This window comes from Kryptolebias marmoratus, linkage group LG21 (genome assembly GCF_001649575.2).
Source record: "Kryptolebias marmoratus isolate JLee-2015 linkage group LG21, ASM164957v2, whole genome shotgun sequence".
Lineage (NCBI taxonomy): Eukaryota > Metazoa > Chordata > Actinopteri > Cyprinodontiformes > Rivulidae > Kryptolebias > Kryptolebias marmoratus.
Window position 1 is genome coordinate 13,160,405 of NC_051450.1, and position 15,473 is coordinate 13,175,877.

General features: G+C 42.0%; 1 protein-coding gene across 1 annotated transcript; it reads left to right on the forward strand.

Moving 5' to 3' along the window:
* The first annotated feature begins 3,099 nt into the window (after positions 1–3,099).
* ankha (ANKH inorganic pyrophosphate transport regulator a) lies at positions 3,100–15,209 on the forward strand. Its single transcript, XM_017406778.3, has 12 exons — positions 3,100–3,573; positions 4,277–4,493; positions 4,634–4,752; positions 4,875–4,958; positions 5,060–5,230; positions 6,908–7,042; positions 7,460–7,552; positions 7,640–7,732; positions 11,915–12,044; positions 12,151–12,274; positions 12,377–12,476; positions 13,068–15,209. The coding sequence occupies exons 1-12, from the start codon at positions 3,478–3,480 to the stop codon at positions 13,203–13,205; spliced, it is 1,500 nt and encodes a 499-aa protein (XP_017262267.1). The 5' UTR covers positions 3,100–3,477; the 3' UTR covers positions 13,206–15,209.
* The last annotated feature ends 264 nt before the right edge of the window (positions 15,210–15,473 follow it).

Genomic DNA, 15,473 nt, shown 5'->3' on the forward strand with positions numbered 1-15,473 from the left:
TTCCCAGCAGTGGGGGAGAGGAGAAAGGCTGACGCAGTTTGACGACGTTGTGCGAACGCTGCACTTTTGAGCGTTTAATGAAGGGGCAGACGGCCACGCGTTGATGTGGGGAGGGAAGCCGAACGCGTCAGCAGGCGTGCATTGATAAATCGGGGGCCGTGCGCCTCCTTGTGCGGCCGGGACTCGAGTCAGCGCAATGCCTTTGGAAGGAGGCGAAAAATCAATGGGCGTTCAGCTGCAGTCAGTAAGAGGAGGCTGCCAGCCAAGCAGTCAACAAGCAGAGTCGGGCAGATCAATCCGGCTGCTCAGGAGCTAATTGTGTCATTAATTATTGAAGGTAACAACTGACGGTTATTGACAGCCTGAAACAGATAACATACAGTCAGTGTGTTCTTCTTAACAGAGTGCTTCTGGATGCTGCTCGTTAGCTTGGCTTTGTGCAGTAAAATATTGCAAAGTGAAGTCCAGCTGTTACAGATGGTGACTATATTTCTGCTTCAGGCTTAAAGCTTAAAGGTCCTCAAACGTGAAGAAGGACATCCGGAACTGTATCAAAAGGTGCAGCCTGGGAGAGTTTACTCCTGTGGTTTACCAGATGTATTGGTATGCAGTTCTGAAATGCAGGTACGCGCTCAGTGTAAACACATACTGTAGAAAAACATCAGAACATGAAATAATCATTCAAATGATCTTGGAGCAAGAAGCTGTAGGTGCTCAAAGTGGCCAGTAGAGGGCAGCATTACTATTACTTTTACTTTATTTATTTATTCTTTGTTATATTAAGAGAATTTAAAGTATTTGTTTTTCATTTATTTATTTTATAAAATTCCCTCAGACATCTTTAAGGGTCCAGAAATGATCTAAATTGTTTACTTGCAACATATAAATATATTTTAAAGTTTTTTATATACAAAGGCAAGGTTTAAGAGGCATCTCCCTGTACTTCTGCTCTCCTGTTAAACAAGTAAAACCATGTTTCTGTTTTTGCCAGTCAGATGCATCCAAACGGCACAAACAAAAGGAAAAGGAAATCAGCATTTAAATGAGTATAATCCGACATGCAGTACCCTGGAAACGGTACTGAATGTTTAAAGACAGAGAGAGAGAGATATAAAACATCAAATCACTTTTTAAATTAAGGTTGCAGGAGGTTTAATAATCACAAAGACATGTTTTAAATGACAGAAAGTTGCTTTATAAAATGAGGGTGTTACATCTGAAGCCATAAACTCCTACTGCTGCAAAAACAGACGAAACATTCATTAAATATAGTTGAAATAGTAGGATTTATGAAAATAAAAACAGCAAACCATCTCTCTAAACACAACAGCTATGCTGTCATGGATAAAGTTTACATTCATAAGGTATGACATAACACACACAAAACAAAAACAAAATTATAAACAATTTCAATAAGAATAGGCCATTTATATATCTTTTCTGTTTGTTAATAGTAAAGAAAATAATCTTGATTTACCTCCGTTGGCCACCAGGTGTCAGTGTTTACCAGCGTCTATCCTCTCAGCCTGACCCTCAGAATCCAGGTAAAAGGTACCATCGTGTTTATGAGACCTAAGTACTTTGGGATCATAAACTTCCAATATTTAGTCGCTGATTCATTCTTTAATTAGACGAACCCTGGTACCGAGTTCTCTCTGACTTCAGCAGAGCCGGTCAAACAGAACCAAGAACCTGGAATTTGTTCTGATTTATCATTTTTGTTTCCACTTCGATGCTCGGAGCGGCTCTGTTTGTGACTCCCCCAGACCCTGCGGGTGTTTCTCTGAACGCACCGAGTCCTCTGAGACGCGTGCGGTTTTAAACAGGGCGATGACGTCACAGCGGGTGTTGCGCCAAAAGCCGTCAGCCTGCCAGAAAGAGACCAGCCCCTCCGCGGGAGCGCGCACAGCCTGTGGACTCTCCTCAGCTTCAGTCAAGCAACTCAGACAGTCAAAACTCTAACATAAGAACGATTTTATGTCCTTAAGAGCAAAGGTTAGTATTTTGAAAAAGTTTTATTTAAAAATAGGACAAGATTTGCAAAGTTTTGACAGTTTATTGCGAATACATGAATATCTTTTACAATTTTTTGTTTGACTTTACAGCCCTGTTAGAATTTATCCTGTAACTTTACCATACTGTAAATAAGACATAATGTACAAATATGAACATTAATATAAACTTTACCTGTATTTATAAACATAAACTCACATACTGATTTACTCATTTTATATTTTCAAAAATATAAGCACTGTTTTTCTACACTTTGCCTGATATTATAATTAGTGATGCTATTTTTAAATATTTAAATACATTGTTCTGGTAACACAACAATCCTCAAGTCAGTTTTTATATAGAAGTTTATATTTTATAGTTTGTACTCTGTGTGATTCTTTGCGCCCCATAAAGAACCATAAAGGTTTATTTTCATTTTTTCATAGCCCGCCAATCCTCCTCAGACAGCATACTGTCTTTATGTTGATTACGGGAAATATATAAAAAAAACTGTTTATTTTTTTTGTCATACATGGTAATTATAACCATGAATGTGATTTGTTACTTGCTAAAAAAGTAAAACATTATGTTTTCTGTACCTCAGAAGATAAGAAATGCTGGTTTTCTACCTATAAAAGGTGAGTAAGGCTCCCGTCTTGGAAAAAAAGAAGTATTTTTGTGTTTAAATGACTTTATTTTACCCAAAAGGGTTATATTCTTCTATTTAATTAAACTTTATTTATATAGCACGTTTCTTTTAAACAGTTCAAAGCACAACGTGAAAGCAAATAGGTAATACATTAGGACAATTTTAAATTAAAATAAAAGTCTTTCTGATTAAAGCACTGAAGGAATGGTAAAAAAATGATTAATTTACAAAAAAGTTACAAACTAGGTAAGATTAATAGGAAATGATAAAAGTACGTGAAACGAAAGCAGCATACAGACTAAATCAGGCACACAGAGGCAGTTAATAATAACATTTTGGTGTTAAAAACAAACTCCTTTTAGTGCGCTACCGCTTTAAGAGGCGCGCTCCCGCGGCGGCTCCGGTCTCCTCCTGGCGGGTTCCCGGTTCGCTTCGCCACACCTGTTCGCCAGGCCCACGAGCTGGCAGCGGCGGCGGCTTCCAGCCTCTGGGAGGGTCGCGAGCAGCAGCCGGGACCGGCCGAGCAGGCGCGCTCTGAAAACCCAACCCGGAGCCGCTTCTTCTCCACACCTCCGCCTCCACCTCCGCCTCCGCCCGGCCAACCCCCCACCTCGAAGATGACTCGCAGGAAAGATGCGCCGCTCTGAAGTCTCCTTTGACCTTCGGTTCTTCTCCGCAGCGGCACCGAGGTTTCCGCCACGGGCGCGAGCCGGCTTCGCTGACGCAGGTGCTCCGGCCGCCTCATCAGCAGCCCGCCGCTAGCCTTTGATCTCCTCCGCTTCATCAGTCACACCGAGGCAGATGCGCCTGGCTCTGTCCTCCCGGCTCGTACTATGGTGGAGTTTCCATCTCTCAGTCCTTACTGGCCTCTCCTCCGCTTTCTGGTGCCTCTAGCTATCACCAATGTTGCCATCGACCTCGGTGAACAGGTGAGCTTCTAATAATAATATTAATATTTATAAGAAATGCTCGCGGTTTGCTCGGCTTGAAGCTGCTTTTGAGCCAGACTGGAGCGTCGAGTTGTTCTGTAAGCCCAAATAAACACCGACACTTAGCTTTAGCTGCTGTCTGAAGGCTCCCATTAGGATTTCCATGCATTATTTGTAGGCTGAAGGCCCATATATATATATATATATATATATATATATATATATATTTATTCTGCTTTTACACGCAGTAACGACGTCTCTGCTGCCATTAAATGCAGTGATTTATTTATTTTTATTTTTTTACCTTCCTCTTATTTGTCAGAATTTCCATGAACATTTTGCGGTCTGTGCGTGATGTTTTTTTTATTTCCTGTTTTTTGGTGCCCTCTTTTTTTTTTTTTTTAAACTAGAGGAATCCTGATCACGTGGTGTGAGAATATTTAAAAACACCAGGGCCTGGAGATGTCAGGATTAAGCTTATGTAATGGCTCTGTTAGGGGGGTATAAATAGCACACAGTCCAGCAGATGAAGAGGGCAGCTGTGCTTCTCCCAGTGAAGGAAATGGAAGTGATCCTGCGCTGCTGTGTGACAGCGGCTGGAGATCGAGTCATAAATTTGTTCCACTCTCTTACAATCCACGTGTGGACAGTCGCTCTTGCTGCCTTCGCAGAGATAAACTTATCTCTATAACGTCTCCTCCAGGCTCTCAACAGGGGCATAGCCAGGGTCAAAGAGGACACGGTGGAGATGCTGGCCAGCTACGGCTTGGCTTACTCCCTGATGAAGTTCTTCACGGGCCCCATGAGCGACTTCAAGAACGTGGGCTTGGTGTTCGTCAACAGCAAGCGGGACCGGAGGAAGGCCGTGCTCTGCATGCTGGTGGCCGGGGTCATCGCGTTCGTCCTCCACATCCTGATAGGTAAGTGTCCCCCCCCCCTCCCCCAGGGCGACGCCCTCGCCCTTAGACCTTGAGCTGGTGTCGCCCGCCTCTGGCGAAAACGATTCCAAGCGCCACAAAGCAGCCGAACAGGCACGTTTGCTTTTGTTGTCTCCCCACAGCGTACACGGAGCTGGGGTACTACATCATCAACGAGCTCCACCAGGTGGACGAATCGGTTGGGTTCAAGACGAGGAAGGCCTTCCTGTTCCTGGCCGCGTTTCCTCTGCTGGATGCGATGGTGGGCGTACGGAGCAGCAGCACGAACATGCATGAAGCTGTGCCTTTTAACACACGCGTGGTTGAGGAACTCGTTTTGCGTCTCTAATTTTAACCTCTCTGTGCATCATCTTTGGCTTCCAGGCATGGATTCACGCAGGGATACTTCTCAAGCACAAGTACAGCGTCATCGTAGGCTCCGCTTCTATCTCCGACGTTGTGGCCCAGGTGACGAGATGCATTTGTTGATATTTAACTTGACACGTTTTAGACTTTTTTTTTTTTTCTTCTGAGCTTACCATCACTGCCTTTTCCCTCCCCCCCTGCAGATCACGTTTGTGGCCATTTTCCTGCACAGTAATCTGGAATGCGTGGAGCCTCTGCTCATCCCGATCCTTTCACTCTACATGGGCGCCCTGGTCCGGTTCACCATCGTCGGCATCGGTTACTACTGCAACATTCACGATGACATACCGGACACCAGCGGGCTTGACGTGGGGGTACGTGGCACCTCTTTCTTGCTCAGCAGGAAAGGAAATGATTGGGACGCGCCGATCGAACCAAAACCGAAAAATCTGATATAATCTTAATTCTCAGACAGACGTTGTCCTGTAATGTGGTGCATTTTTATGTTTTGAGGTTTAAAAACCTAATCAGTCCATCTAATAAGATATATATATATATATATATATATATATATATATATATCAGTGGCGGGCCGTGCAATTCACACCTAGGCCTTCAGTAGAGCTCCGTCTGAATCAATCCACCCTCAATAACACTTTCAAGGCTATAAAAAACATCTTTTTATGCAGAAATGCAGTATCAGGAGTTGTTGCATCGCAGATAGATAACTCGTTTAGCCAGAATAAATGCATTTACTGAAGAAACAAACCCGGGGTGCACAAATCTCCTACTGCAGCTTCAGCTACGACACACGTAAAAAAAAAGCATTATTAACAACCTCATAAAATTGTAATATTGTTTATTTATTTTTAAAGCTTTTTTTTTGGGGGGGGGGCTTTTTATGCCTTTTACTGGACAGGACAGATGAAGAGAGACAGGAAACCGGAATTAGAGATAGAGAAAATGACACGCAGTAAAGGGCCGTCCGACGCAGGGATTTAAACTGGGGCTGCTTGCAGCGAGGACTGTAGGCTCTATACACAGGGCGCTCACACAACCCACCCCATACCATCATTTATAAAATATAAAATAGCAACATTTCACTCACCAAAAATGTCTTTACTTGAACACAAAATCCATCCTCCTTTCTTTCCTCAAGAATACTTCAATTACTCTGTCGTACAGATTAGCCGTGCGTTTCAGTTCCATCAAGAAGTCCTTTTCTATGGCCATCGAAGCTAATGCTGAAAGTCGAGCCTGCCCTGTCGTATTTCTGGCATAAGTTTCGCATAAGGTCGGAGTTGACCGACCTTTCTTAATGATGTCCAGCTTTTCTTGAAAAGTCCGTCTTGAAAATGGCTTTGATAATAAATCTGCAACCAAATCCATTTCTTCTCCTCCTTCAGCCATTTTGGGTTGACAAAACAGCGATCAAATCAACACAACTATATATTTTTGCTCGTGCAGCTCACAAATACGGTTTGCTAGGTCTGGCTAGTACGCTCTCTGACTATCCAATCAAAGAGTACGAATGTGCTGACGTCACCGTACGCCTGCTAGAGGGCCCTGGTGTAGCCAACTCAATATCTGATTGGTTGAAGAAACAGCTTGGTTGACACTTATTTTATACTACAGGGCCCGCAGAACTGATTGTGAAGGCCTCCAGGCAGATTTCTTTGACCCTGGCAACAAATGATTGCTGAAATGTGATTGGTTGAATGCTTTAATATAAAAATCCATGCCTGGAAACAGCGCAACCAAGGGAAAGGCTATGAAAGGAAGCAGACCGACCATTTGGAATTATTATTGAATAACAAATATCTGAATAATAATTATTCAGATATTTGTTAGGCCAGCAGAGAAGGCCTTGCAGGCCCTGACGGCCCACCACTGATATATATATATATATATATATAGCAGTCAAATTAAATCGGCCAAGAAAACTGTGATCGGTTCAACTCTAGAGAAAAAAAACAAAAAAAAATGACAAATGGGGTTTTTCATAAGGGGAAAAAATAAAACTAAACAGTCTAATTTATTTGTCCCTGCAGGGCGACGCCACCATCAAAAAGATGTTGAGTTTCTGGTGGCCCTTGGCACTCATCTTGGCCACTCAGCGCATCAGTCGGCCCATCGTCAACCTCTTCGTGTCGCGCGACCTCAAGGGGACAACCGACGCCACGGAGGTGGGTGCACCAGGAAGTCCAGTCCTCCTCCTTCCGGCTTTCTCAAGAAGACATGGGCTTTTATTGTCACATCTAAGCTGGGATGAATCCAGTGGACTAATTATCCATTCTAGTTATTCCAGATGAACTTTAAGATGATCTGGAGCTTTCTGGCCTACCTTAACTAGCAGAGAGAATTCAAAGCTGTTTACCAGAATGAACTGGACGTTATTAACAACACAAGCTGCTGGTGGTTTGGGTGATTCATGGGGAAACTCAGGGCATGATTACACTTTTTTTTTTTTCCATGGCTCTGCCTATTGTCGCTCACAGCACAATAATAAACTTGTGAAACTAAAGGGAAAGTGAGAGGTGCATGTGCTGCGCTCCCGCTGGTCATTCGGCTGCCCTGAGTGCTGTTTTTGTTTATCACTGCAGGCCGTCGCCGTGCTCACAGCCACATATCCTGTAGGCCACATGCCCTACGGCTGGCTAACTGAGCTCAGAGCAGTCTATCCTGCCTTTGACAAGGTAAACGAGGCTCTTCTAGTCTTTGTGTCCGTGGTAACAGATTGCATTGTTTTGTTTGTGCCACTAAAGAGCTCTTTCTGCCTACAGAACAATCCCAGCAACAAGCTGAACGTTGGCTGCCTGGTCAACAAGTCGCACATTAAAAAGTTTACATTCGCCTGCCTGGCTCTGTCACTGATGGTAAGATGACGCTCATCTCCTTGTTTTCTTCTCGGGCGCTGTTACGCTGTCAGAAGAGGTTTTATTTTTGTTGTTTGTGTTTAAAGAGCTGCAGCTTTGCTCACTGTGTCGCTTTCTGCTTAAATATTTATGTGATGGATCAGATATCTGATGCAGATTATGCTGACTAAACAGTTTGATTTCTGAAAATCAGAACTGTTTGAGACTCTGTGTGTAACTATTAAAACAGCTGTATTAAGTTACTTTAAATGATCCAAGCTAATAATGATATTTAAGACCGTTTAAAGGTCAGACTGCTTGGTGTCTCAGATGTGGCAATTTACCGTTTCCCTGCTTGGTGAATCCTTATAAAGTCTGTTAAAATGATATTCACACAAATTTGGGAACATAACAGCTGTTGTTTGTTGACTTTAGTGCTCAGGTCTTATTCAGATCTGCAGACAGGTTGTTTTTTTTTAATTTATAAAAGCTTATAAATCCAAACCCAAACAGAAGTCGGTAGTTTGAACCCTTTATTTCAGCGTGTGTTTAACACTCTGCTCCCTGACAGTTTACCTGCCTGCAGCTGAAGTCAATCTGTGGTCAAATTACTTATCTTTTACTTTAAGGAGTCTTTGTTTTAACCATTTAGTTTGCTGGAATGAAAAGGAGAGACTCAAACTGCTGCTTAAACCTGCAGCCACATGTCGGTATGAAAGGCGGGCGATCATGTATCCTAATGTGTCTGTGTTTGTCTGCCTGTTACCAAAACATGTCACGAATGAAACTCTCTCAGTAGTCAGTCTGATTCAAGACAGCCTTAAAAACTGAGTGTGGTAGTAGCTGAGAGTCATCTTCAGTGCAGAACGGGTCGCTTCAGATCTTAGATTAGGACTTTGGCATTCCAGGCGGCAGGCAATCTGCATCCCTTCAAGGAATGCTGGTTTCATTTCTCTTCTTGTTCTTTCACTGATGTGAATGCTTGTAGCTCTTTGCACAACTGCACATATTTTTCAAAAAATATCTCCTAAAAGCCAAATGTCCCAGCAGAAACTTCAACTCATTAACCTCCCTTCTCTTTGTTTCTCCTTTATAAGGATTGTTCAGGGCCCCAGGCAACACGAGCTAAATCCTGTTAACATGTTTTGTTTTTATCCAAGCACACACCCTGACATTTATGTTTCTGCTTTTTTTTTTTTGACACTTTGCATCACAGAGTAAACATGCAGAGTTTTTTTGAGAGGCTGACTGAACCAGTCCAGATTTGTGCAGAAACCAGTTTGACTTCTATGAACCTGTGGCCCGCATAAATCCAAGCAGAAGATATTCTAAAATAAGCCCATTTCGGTGCGCTCCTACAGCTGCGCGCTCATATTCAGGCTGATTTAGACCTGCGGCTGAATTACAAACACGCTGAATGCAGTTTTACATCCTGGTTTTGGGTTTAAGTTGCAGCGACACAAGTAAAAATCCCACATTTCCCCCTAAACTTTAGAGCCTAATAAAATATATATTTTATCGCCTTAAGGTGAACTCTGTTAGCCCCAGTTTAGTGTCTTAACAGCTCGAATGAGACAAACAGGAAGTCTGCGGCAAAGGTTGGCTCTTCTTAGGAGGAGGAGGAGGATGGCACTCCAGATGTGGAATGCCATGATTGTAAACAAGTGTGCGTGTGTTCAGCGCCGCACAACAAACCTGGTGACTGTTAGGTACGAGCGTCGAACACAATGTCCTGTTGAGACTTGCTCCAGTTGTGAACACGCTCAAGGTGTTTTTGGAAAAAGAAAAACAGCGATGGGGTGTGCTTGACTGGTGGAGTGAATAACAGGAAACGTATAATCCGGTTTTATTAAATCGGATTTTGTCGAGGATGTCATTTTCGGCACCTCACCTTGTTTAGATTTGTCACAGCTGAGTCAGGGGAGACAGTGACTTTGCTTGAGCCATTCAAATTAGTCACATACGCTTCTATCACACCAAAGTAATGATAGCTGGTTAGGCGGTTCTGAGCTACATCACCGTATCGTAATCTTTACCCATGTTTGGGTCCGATGGAGACCACATCAGAAACTTTTAAAGGCAATGTTTGTGTTGTATTATCTGCGTTGTTTAGTTTCCACCCGCAGTGATCTCAGACGTTTCCTACGTTTTTGAGTGATGGTGGGGTTTGTCGTCAGTTAGTCGCCCGTCGTTCGGAGGGAGAAGGTGTGCGGACCTGAATGAGGTGCAGGCAAGCGACATGTCTCAAAACCGGATTTGCCAAACAGGGAGCTCCAGGTGAAAATTTTAGACTCTCAAATAGCCGGGGAGAAAACGTCGAGCAGATACCAACGAGAGGATTGTAGACCAAGAAGAGTTACTTTTTACAGTCATAATAAAAACGGGTCCACCCGATGTAAATGATTGACTTTTATAAACATATCAAAAGCAAAAATAGGCCGTGTGGGATTTGTCCCACAGTCTTTGTCTGAATTTTGTCCCGTCTTTCAGTTTCTCTAACATTTGAGCCTTTTTCTACAAACTCTGCCACATCCCTAAACGTTTGTCGTTTCAGATCAGAGCTTTTAGTCGTCCTTCCGTGACACTTCTACCACCGTGCTCCATAACTGATGCACCGTTCTCCTCCTAAAAAGATAGCAGCCTTTTACAGCAGGCTTTTCCTCCAGTGTTTATCAGCCCTGTAGAGCATTTTCATGAGTGTATAAGTGTGTACTTTGACATGCACAGAAACAGATTTATGAGATTTAATACCAGGGATTCTGAAGTCCTCTTTTTAAGGTGGTGTTGAGCTTGGACAAACTTGGAGTTTTTGACACTTATGATGAATAATATAATTAAATAAGCAGGTTTCTGAGACCTGGACATTTAGGGCTGCAGCCTCTGTGTCAAAATGCAGCTCCAGGATTTAAGGAAACTAAATAGATGAGGGTTTGAGACACCCACGACAGCTCTGAATATATCAAGCAACAAGGCTTTTGCGACTCACAGGAGGAAACCGAACCCTGTAAACGTTTTGAGACATTTTGGAGATTCTCTCGTGAACTGTGTGAGAAACTTGTTGCCAACCATCACAGCCCACTGAGACACTGTGCAGAAGTCTTGAGTCATCCTTCACTTCTTTTGGTTTCCAAGGAGCCAGACTTTCCTGCAATCTTTTAAAGTGAGAAGTGATATTGATCAATAGTTCTTGAGGCTTTCTAAAGAGTTTTTTTGGTCCTTGTACCCAACTATTTTCAGAGGAACATGTTTTTGTTACCTAACTCTGACTTAATAAATGATTTAGGCAAAAAAGGCTCCTAAACTCAAGAGGTGAGCCAGTTCTGTGTTGACAAATAATGAACAACTTGGCAAAACAGTTACTCTTTGTTATAGCAGTCTGCAACAAAGACACAATTTGTTCCCATTTCTTTAGTTAAATCTATGAAAAAAACACCAAGGATAACACAGTTCGACAGACAGAAAATGTTTTTTTTAGCTCCAACAAAGAGCTGCTGTATGAGCTGAAAACTTTGTGAACATTTGTTTAACTGAAGGAGGACGCCTCTCTTAGGTCGTGTGTCGGGTCTTTGCTGGATCACATACTATTTATTTTAAGCCTCATGCTTCTTCTTTTTGCCCTCCAGTTGTCCACTTGTTTTTTTTTTTAAACATGCACACTGCACAATATGCTGCTATGGTCAGGTAGATGGACTGAGCAGAAAATGAATAAAAAAAGGAGCCAAAGTCCAAAGAAAAACATCTTAAAGACCTTCAGAAAGCCTGGACACTACTGACCTAGACTACTTTAAAGGATTACAACAACTCCTGGCTGCTTGGAAGCAAAATGTAAAGAAATAAGGGATGATTTAAAACCTTTTGACAGTCCTGTATGTTGGGAAAAACGGGCAGCATCTCCAGGTGCTCCAATCCTTGATGCATAAAATCTACAACTGTAAATTTTATTCAACAATTACAAAACAAGATGATGCATTCACATCCAGATCAGACAGTTTTTGCACTTGTTTGATCCCCTGTAATGACCTGACCGCACCGCTTTGATAATTCAGCACGCGTCTCTAGAAACAATACCGTTGTGGCGTTTTTACGTTCACACCTGCTTTATGTGAGCTTCAAAGACCCCCGTTCAGTCTGAACCCATAATCAAATCAGATTGTGTTGAATGAATGAAAGAATTAATCGGCTTCCTGTTTATCTCGTGTCCAGCTTTGCTTCGTGTTGTTCTGGACTCCCCACGTGTCGGAGAAGATTCTGGTGGGCGTCATCGGAGTGGAGTATGCTTTCGCCCAGCTGTGTGTGGTCCCGCTCAAGATTTTCTCCTTCTTTGCGCTGCCAGGTGAGGGTCAGGCCTTAACCTTCTGCTGGAGCTTTAAGGAGACTGCAGCTCGTGTCGGTGGAGGGGAGGGTGACGTTCCCTCTTCTTTGTGTGCGTTTGTTTGCAGTCACTGTTCGCGCTCATTTGACGGGATGGCTCATGACCCTGAAAAAGACCTTTGTGCTGGCGCCCAGCTCGGTTCTCCGTATCGTGGTCCTCATTATCAGTCTGGTTGTGCTGCCTTATATGGGGTAAGTCAGATCAGCTCCGTAAACTCAGCCCGGCTGCTGTTGAACTCTGCCTCACAGTGACATTACTAGACAGTAGATGAACTCCATCCTTTTGTGTTTTAGGGTTCACGGGGCCACGCTCGGGGTTGGGTCCCTCTTAGCTGGTTTCGTCGGGGAGTCCGCAATGGTTGCCATAGCAGGCTGCTATGTTTACCGACAACAGGTGAGAACGCCTGGGTTTTTGTCCTCACTCCAAATGTGGGAACAAACAGCACGTTTTGTACTTTTTACGGATCTGTTAAACCAGGCGTTTCCTTCACTAATTATAATGGTGGAGCTGAGTTTGGATGGGAGTTCCTATTATTAAAGAAAACATGCAGGAACAGGCCTTTAATAACCAAAGGCTGGTTGTAAAGCTGGTAATGTTTTGAGTTTCAGGCTTGTTTTCATTACTAAAGCTGAACTGATCAGGATGTTTATACAGAACAGACAGTATAACAGTTTTACAAGAAATAAAAGTTTTAAAAGCATCCATGTTTTTAAATTACCTGCTTAGCACTTTGCATATAATGCACTATACTTTCCAGGGGTTTTAACTAGAAATTAGTTTTACGAGGCTCTGCATGTTCCAGTTTATTGTATCATTACATAAGAACTTGATTATTCACCCACTGCATTTTTAAACTTATCACTTGTTAGATTAGCGCAACAATAGTATTTGCTGTGGAGCAACCATCTTTTGTTCCTGGTAGTTCACCCTTTTTCCTGCCTGCAGATGTGGTTTTTATTCTTTCTGTGTGTGTAATGTTTGCAGAAAAACAATGAGATGTCCAATGAGCTGGTGGTGGAGGGCGAGGACTCGGCCCCGATGAGCGAGGCGTACTCCAGGAACCAGATGGACTCGATCGAGGAGCTACAGGAGGAGGAGGAGGAGGACGAGGAGCAGGAGTGAGCTGAGAAGAGGAGGCCGAGTTGGAGTCCGAGACTGGAGGTTCTGTTAAAACGCACACTGTATAGAAAGCCATGCACCTCTGATTGTTCATCCAACAGTGTAAATAGTAACTTCTTCAAACCGTTTTACTTCAGCATCATCATCATCATCATATCAGTGGCCGTATTTAATTCTCATGCGCTTACCGGTAATTGAGGGAAAACGACACGAGAACTCCTCAGCAGCAGGTGACAAAGGGAGTGGTAGATGCCAAAAATCCGGAGTTCATTTCACGTTATTTTATTAAAGATTAAGCAGTAAGATATTTTGGATTCAAACACCAGAGATGTTGTGAAACTTGTTGGGTTGTGCAATCGTATTTTCCATACAATGTACAGATTCTTGCTGTTTTTAATGCGTTGTGTGTATTTGAGAGCTCGTAGGGGTTGGGAAACCCCTCGTCGTACCACCGCGTGTTAAAGACTTCAGTCATGATTGGTCACTTTCAGTGCAGTCTGGGAGTCTGAACTACTTTTTGTTCTGCCAAGCATTTTCCCCCTGTAGTATTCAGACTGTCGTATGTACTGTATATACTGTATAGGCATTCTTATTTGCAAATAAATTGCTTTATTATTATTATTATTAAGGTCTGACTCTTTAAATGCATTATAAACAAGGGCAAGAAGGGAGAATATTAATATATCTGCAAGTTGCAAAAAAGGGCAAAATATAGAATGGATTTGAAGGTTCAGACACTTCTATAAAATAAAAATAAAAAAAGTCAAACTGTTCCAAAACATGTTTTTATTCAAATGCCATTGAAAACTGATGGTGCAAGGACATTCCTGCAAATGTTGTAAGAAATGTCGTCACCTGTACCGGCTCTGGAACTGGGGGCAAGATAAAGCCTCTCAGAGCAACAAAAAACATTCATTCTTATTGTGCATCATTTCTAAGGCAACACGGGGAACCAAGCGAGCCTTTTTTTTTTTGTTTCTAACTCGTGTGGCTGGTGGTCGAAGCTTCTGCCAGTTTTTGCAACAACATTGGCACGTTTTGGTTTTTTTTCCCCCCGTTCAGAACAGCTTGGTTAAAGGCAGCATGTTACTCAGTGAGTTCAACACAGACAGCAGGAAACACACACCACACAGACCGTTACAGACCACGCCTCTGACACAGAGGCTGCCATTAATCCTTCAAGTCTTCTGATCATCATCAGGCCAAAGCTGCTGCTCAACCTGCTGAATCATTGAAACCTTCATTGATTAAATTCAGCCAAATTCTACTTACATTTTACACATCTATTTCTTTAAATACATTTTTTTTTTACCATCAAAAACAACAAATTAGTACTCAAAATTCCAGTGTAAACATGATGCATCTCATCATTGCTGCTTTTGGCTGCTTCATCATTTATTATTATTATTATTTTATTAATTTTTTTTTTTTTTTAAAGAGAACTGTAAAACAAAAGTTGAGGACTTTTTTTCCCTTCCTTTCTAAAGCATACATTGATACCCAGAAAACCAAATATATATACAAATAACCAGGTAGAAAACTCTATACAGTACAGTGAATACAAGAGCCTTGAAAAAACATCTTGTACCGGGTCTCAAATCAGCATATTTTAAATGTATTAAGATGACAGTCTGGGGATATATGCTTCTGTTTGCTTTAGTTTCATGTGTTGTTAAAACAAAAATGAAATCCAACTAGCAGAACCTGCACATATCACTTCTTTTTCAGATTTGTACCAACTAGTTCCAAGTATCAAAAACACTATCAGTGAATGTTTAATTTCCCTGCTTTGGATGTGATTCATGAAACTATTTAAAGAGAAAAAAAAAACTTAAATAATGTGGCTCTTGTGAACTGGCACGTCTGCAGCTGCCGTTCAACAAAAAGTCTAAAAAAATCTACATCATTGGCTTCACACACACACAGCTTTATGGCATGTAAAAAAAAAAAAAAAATTCTGCTCAAACTATTTGCTTCTTAAACAAGATGACGAATAATATTGATTACTGTAAACCTGCAGAACAGTCATTTGTAATACTGCCAATAAAACGAAACTATCCATTTCATTCTACGTCATCTCCATAAACCCAAACTAAAGATGCAAGATTTACCAGCCTAATGTACAGGTGCTGGTCATAAAATTAGAATATCATGAAAAAGTAGATTGATTTCAGTAATTCCATTTAAAAAGTGAAACTTGTATATTATATTCATACATTACATACAAACTCATATATTTCAAATGTTTATTTCGTTTAATTTTGATGATTA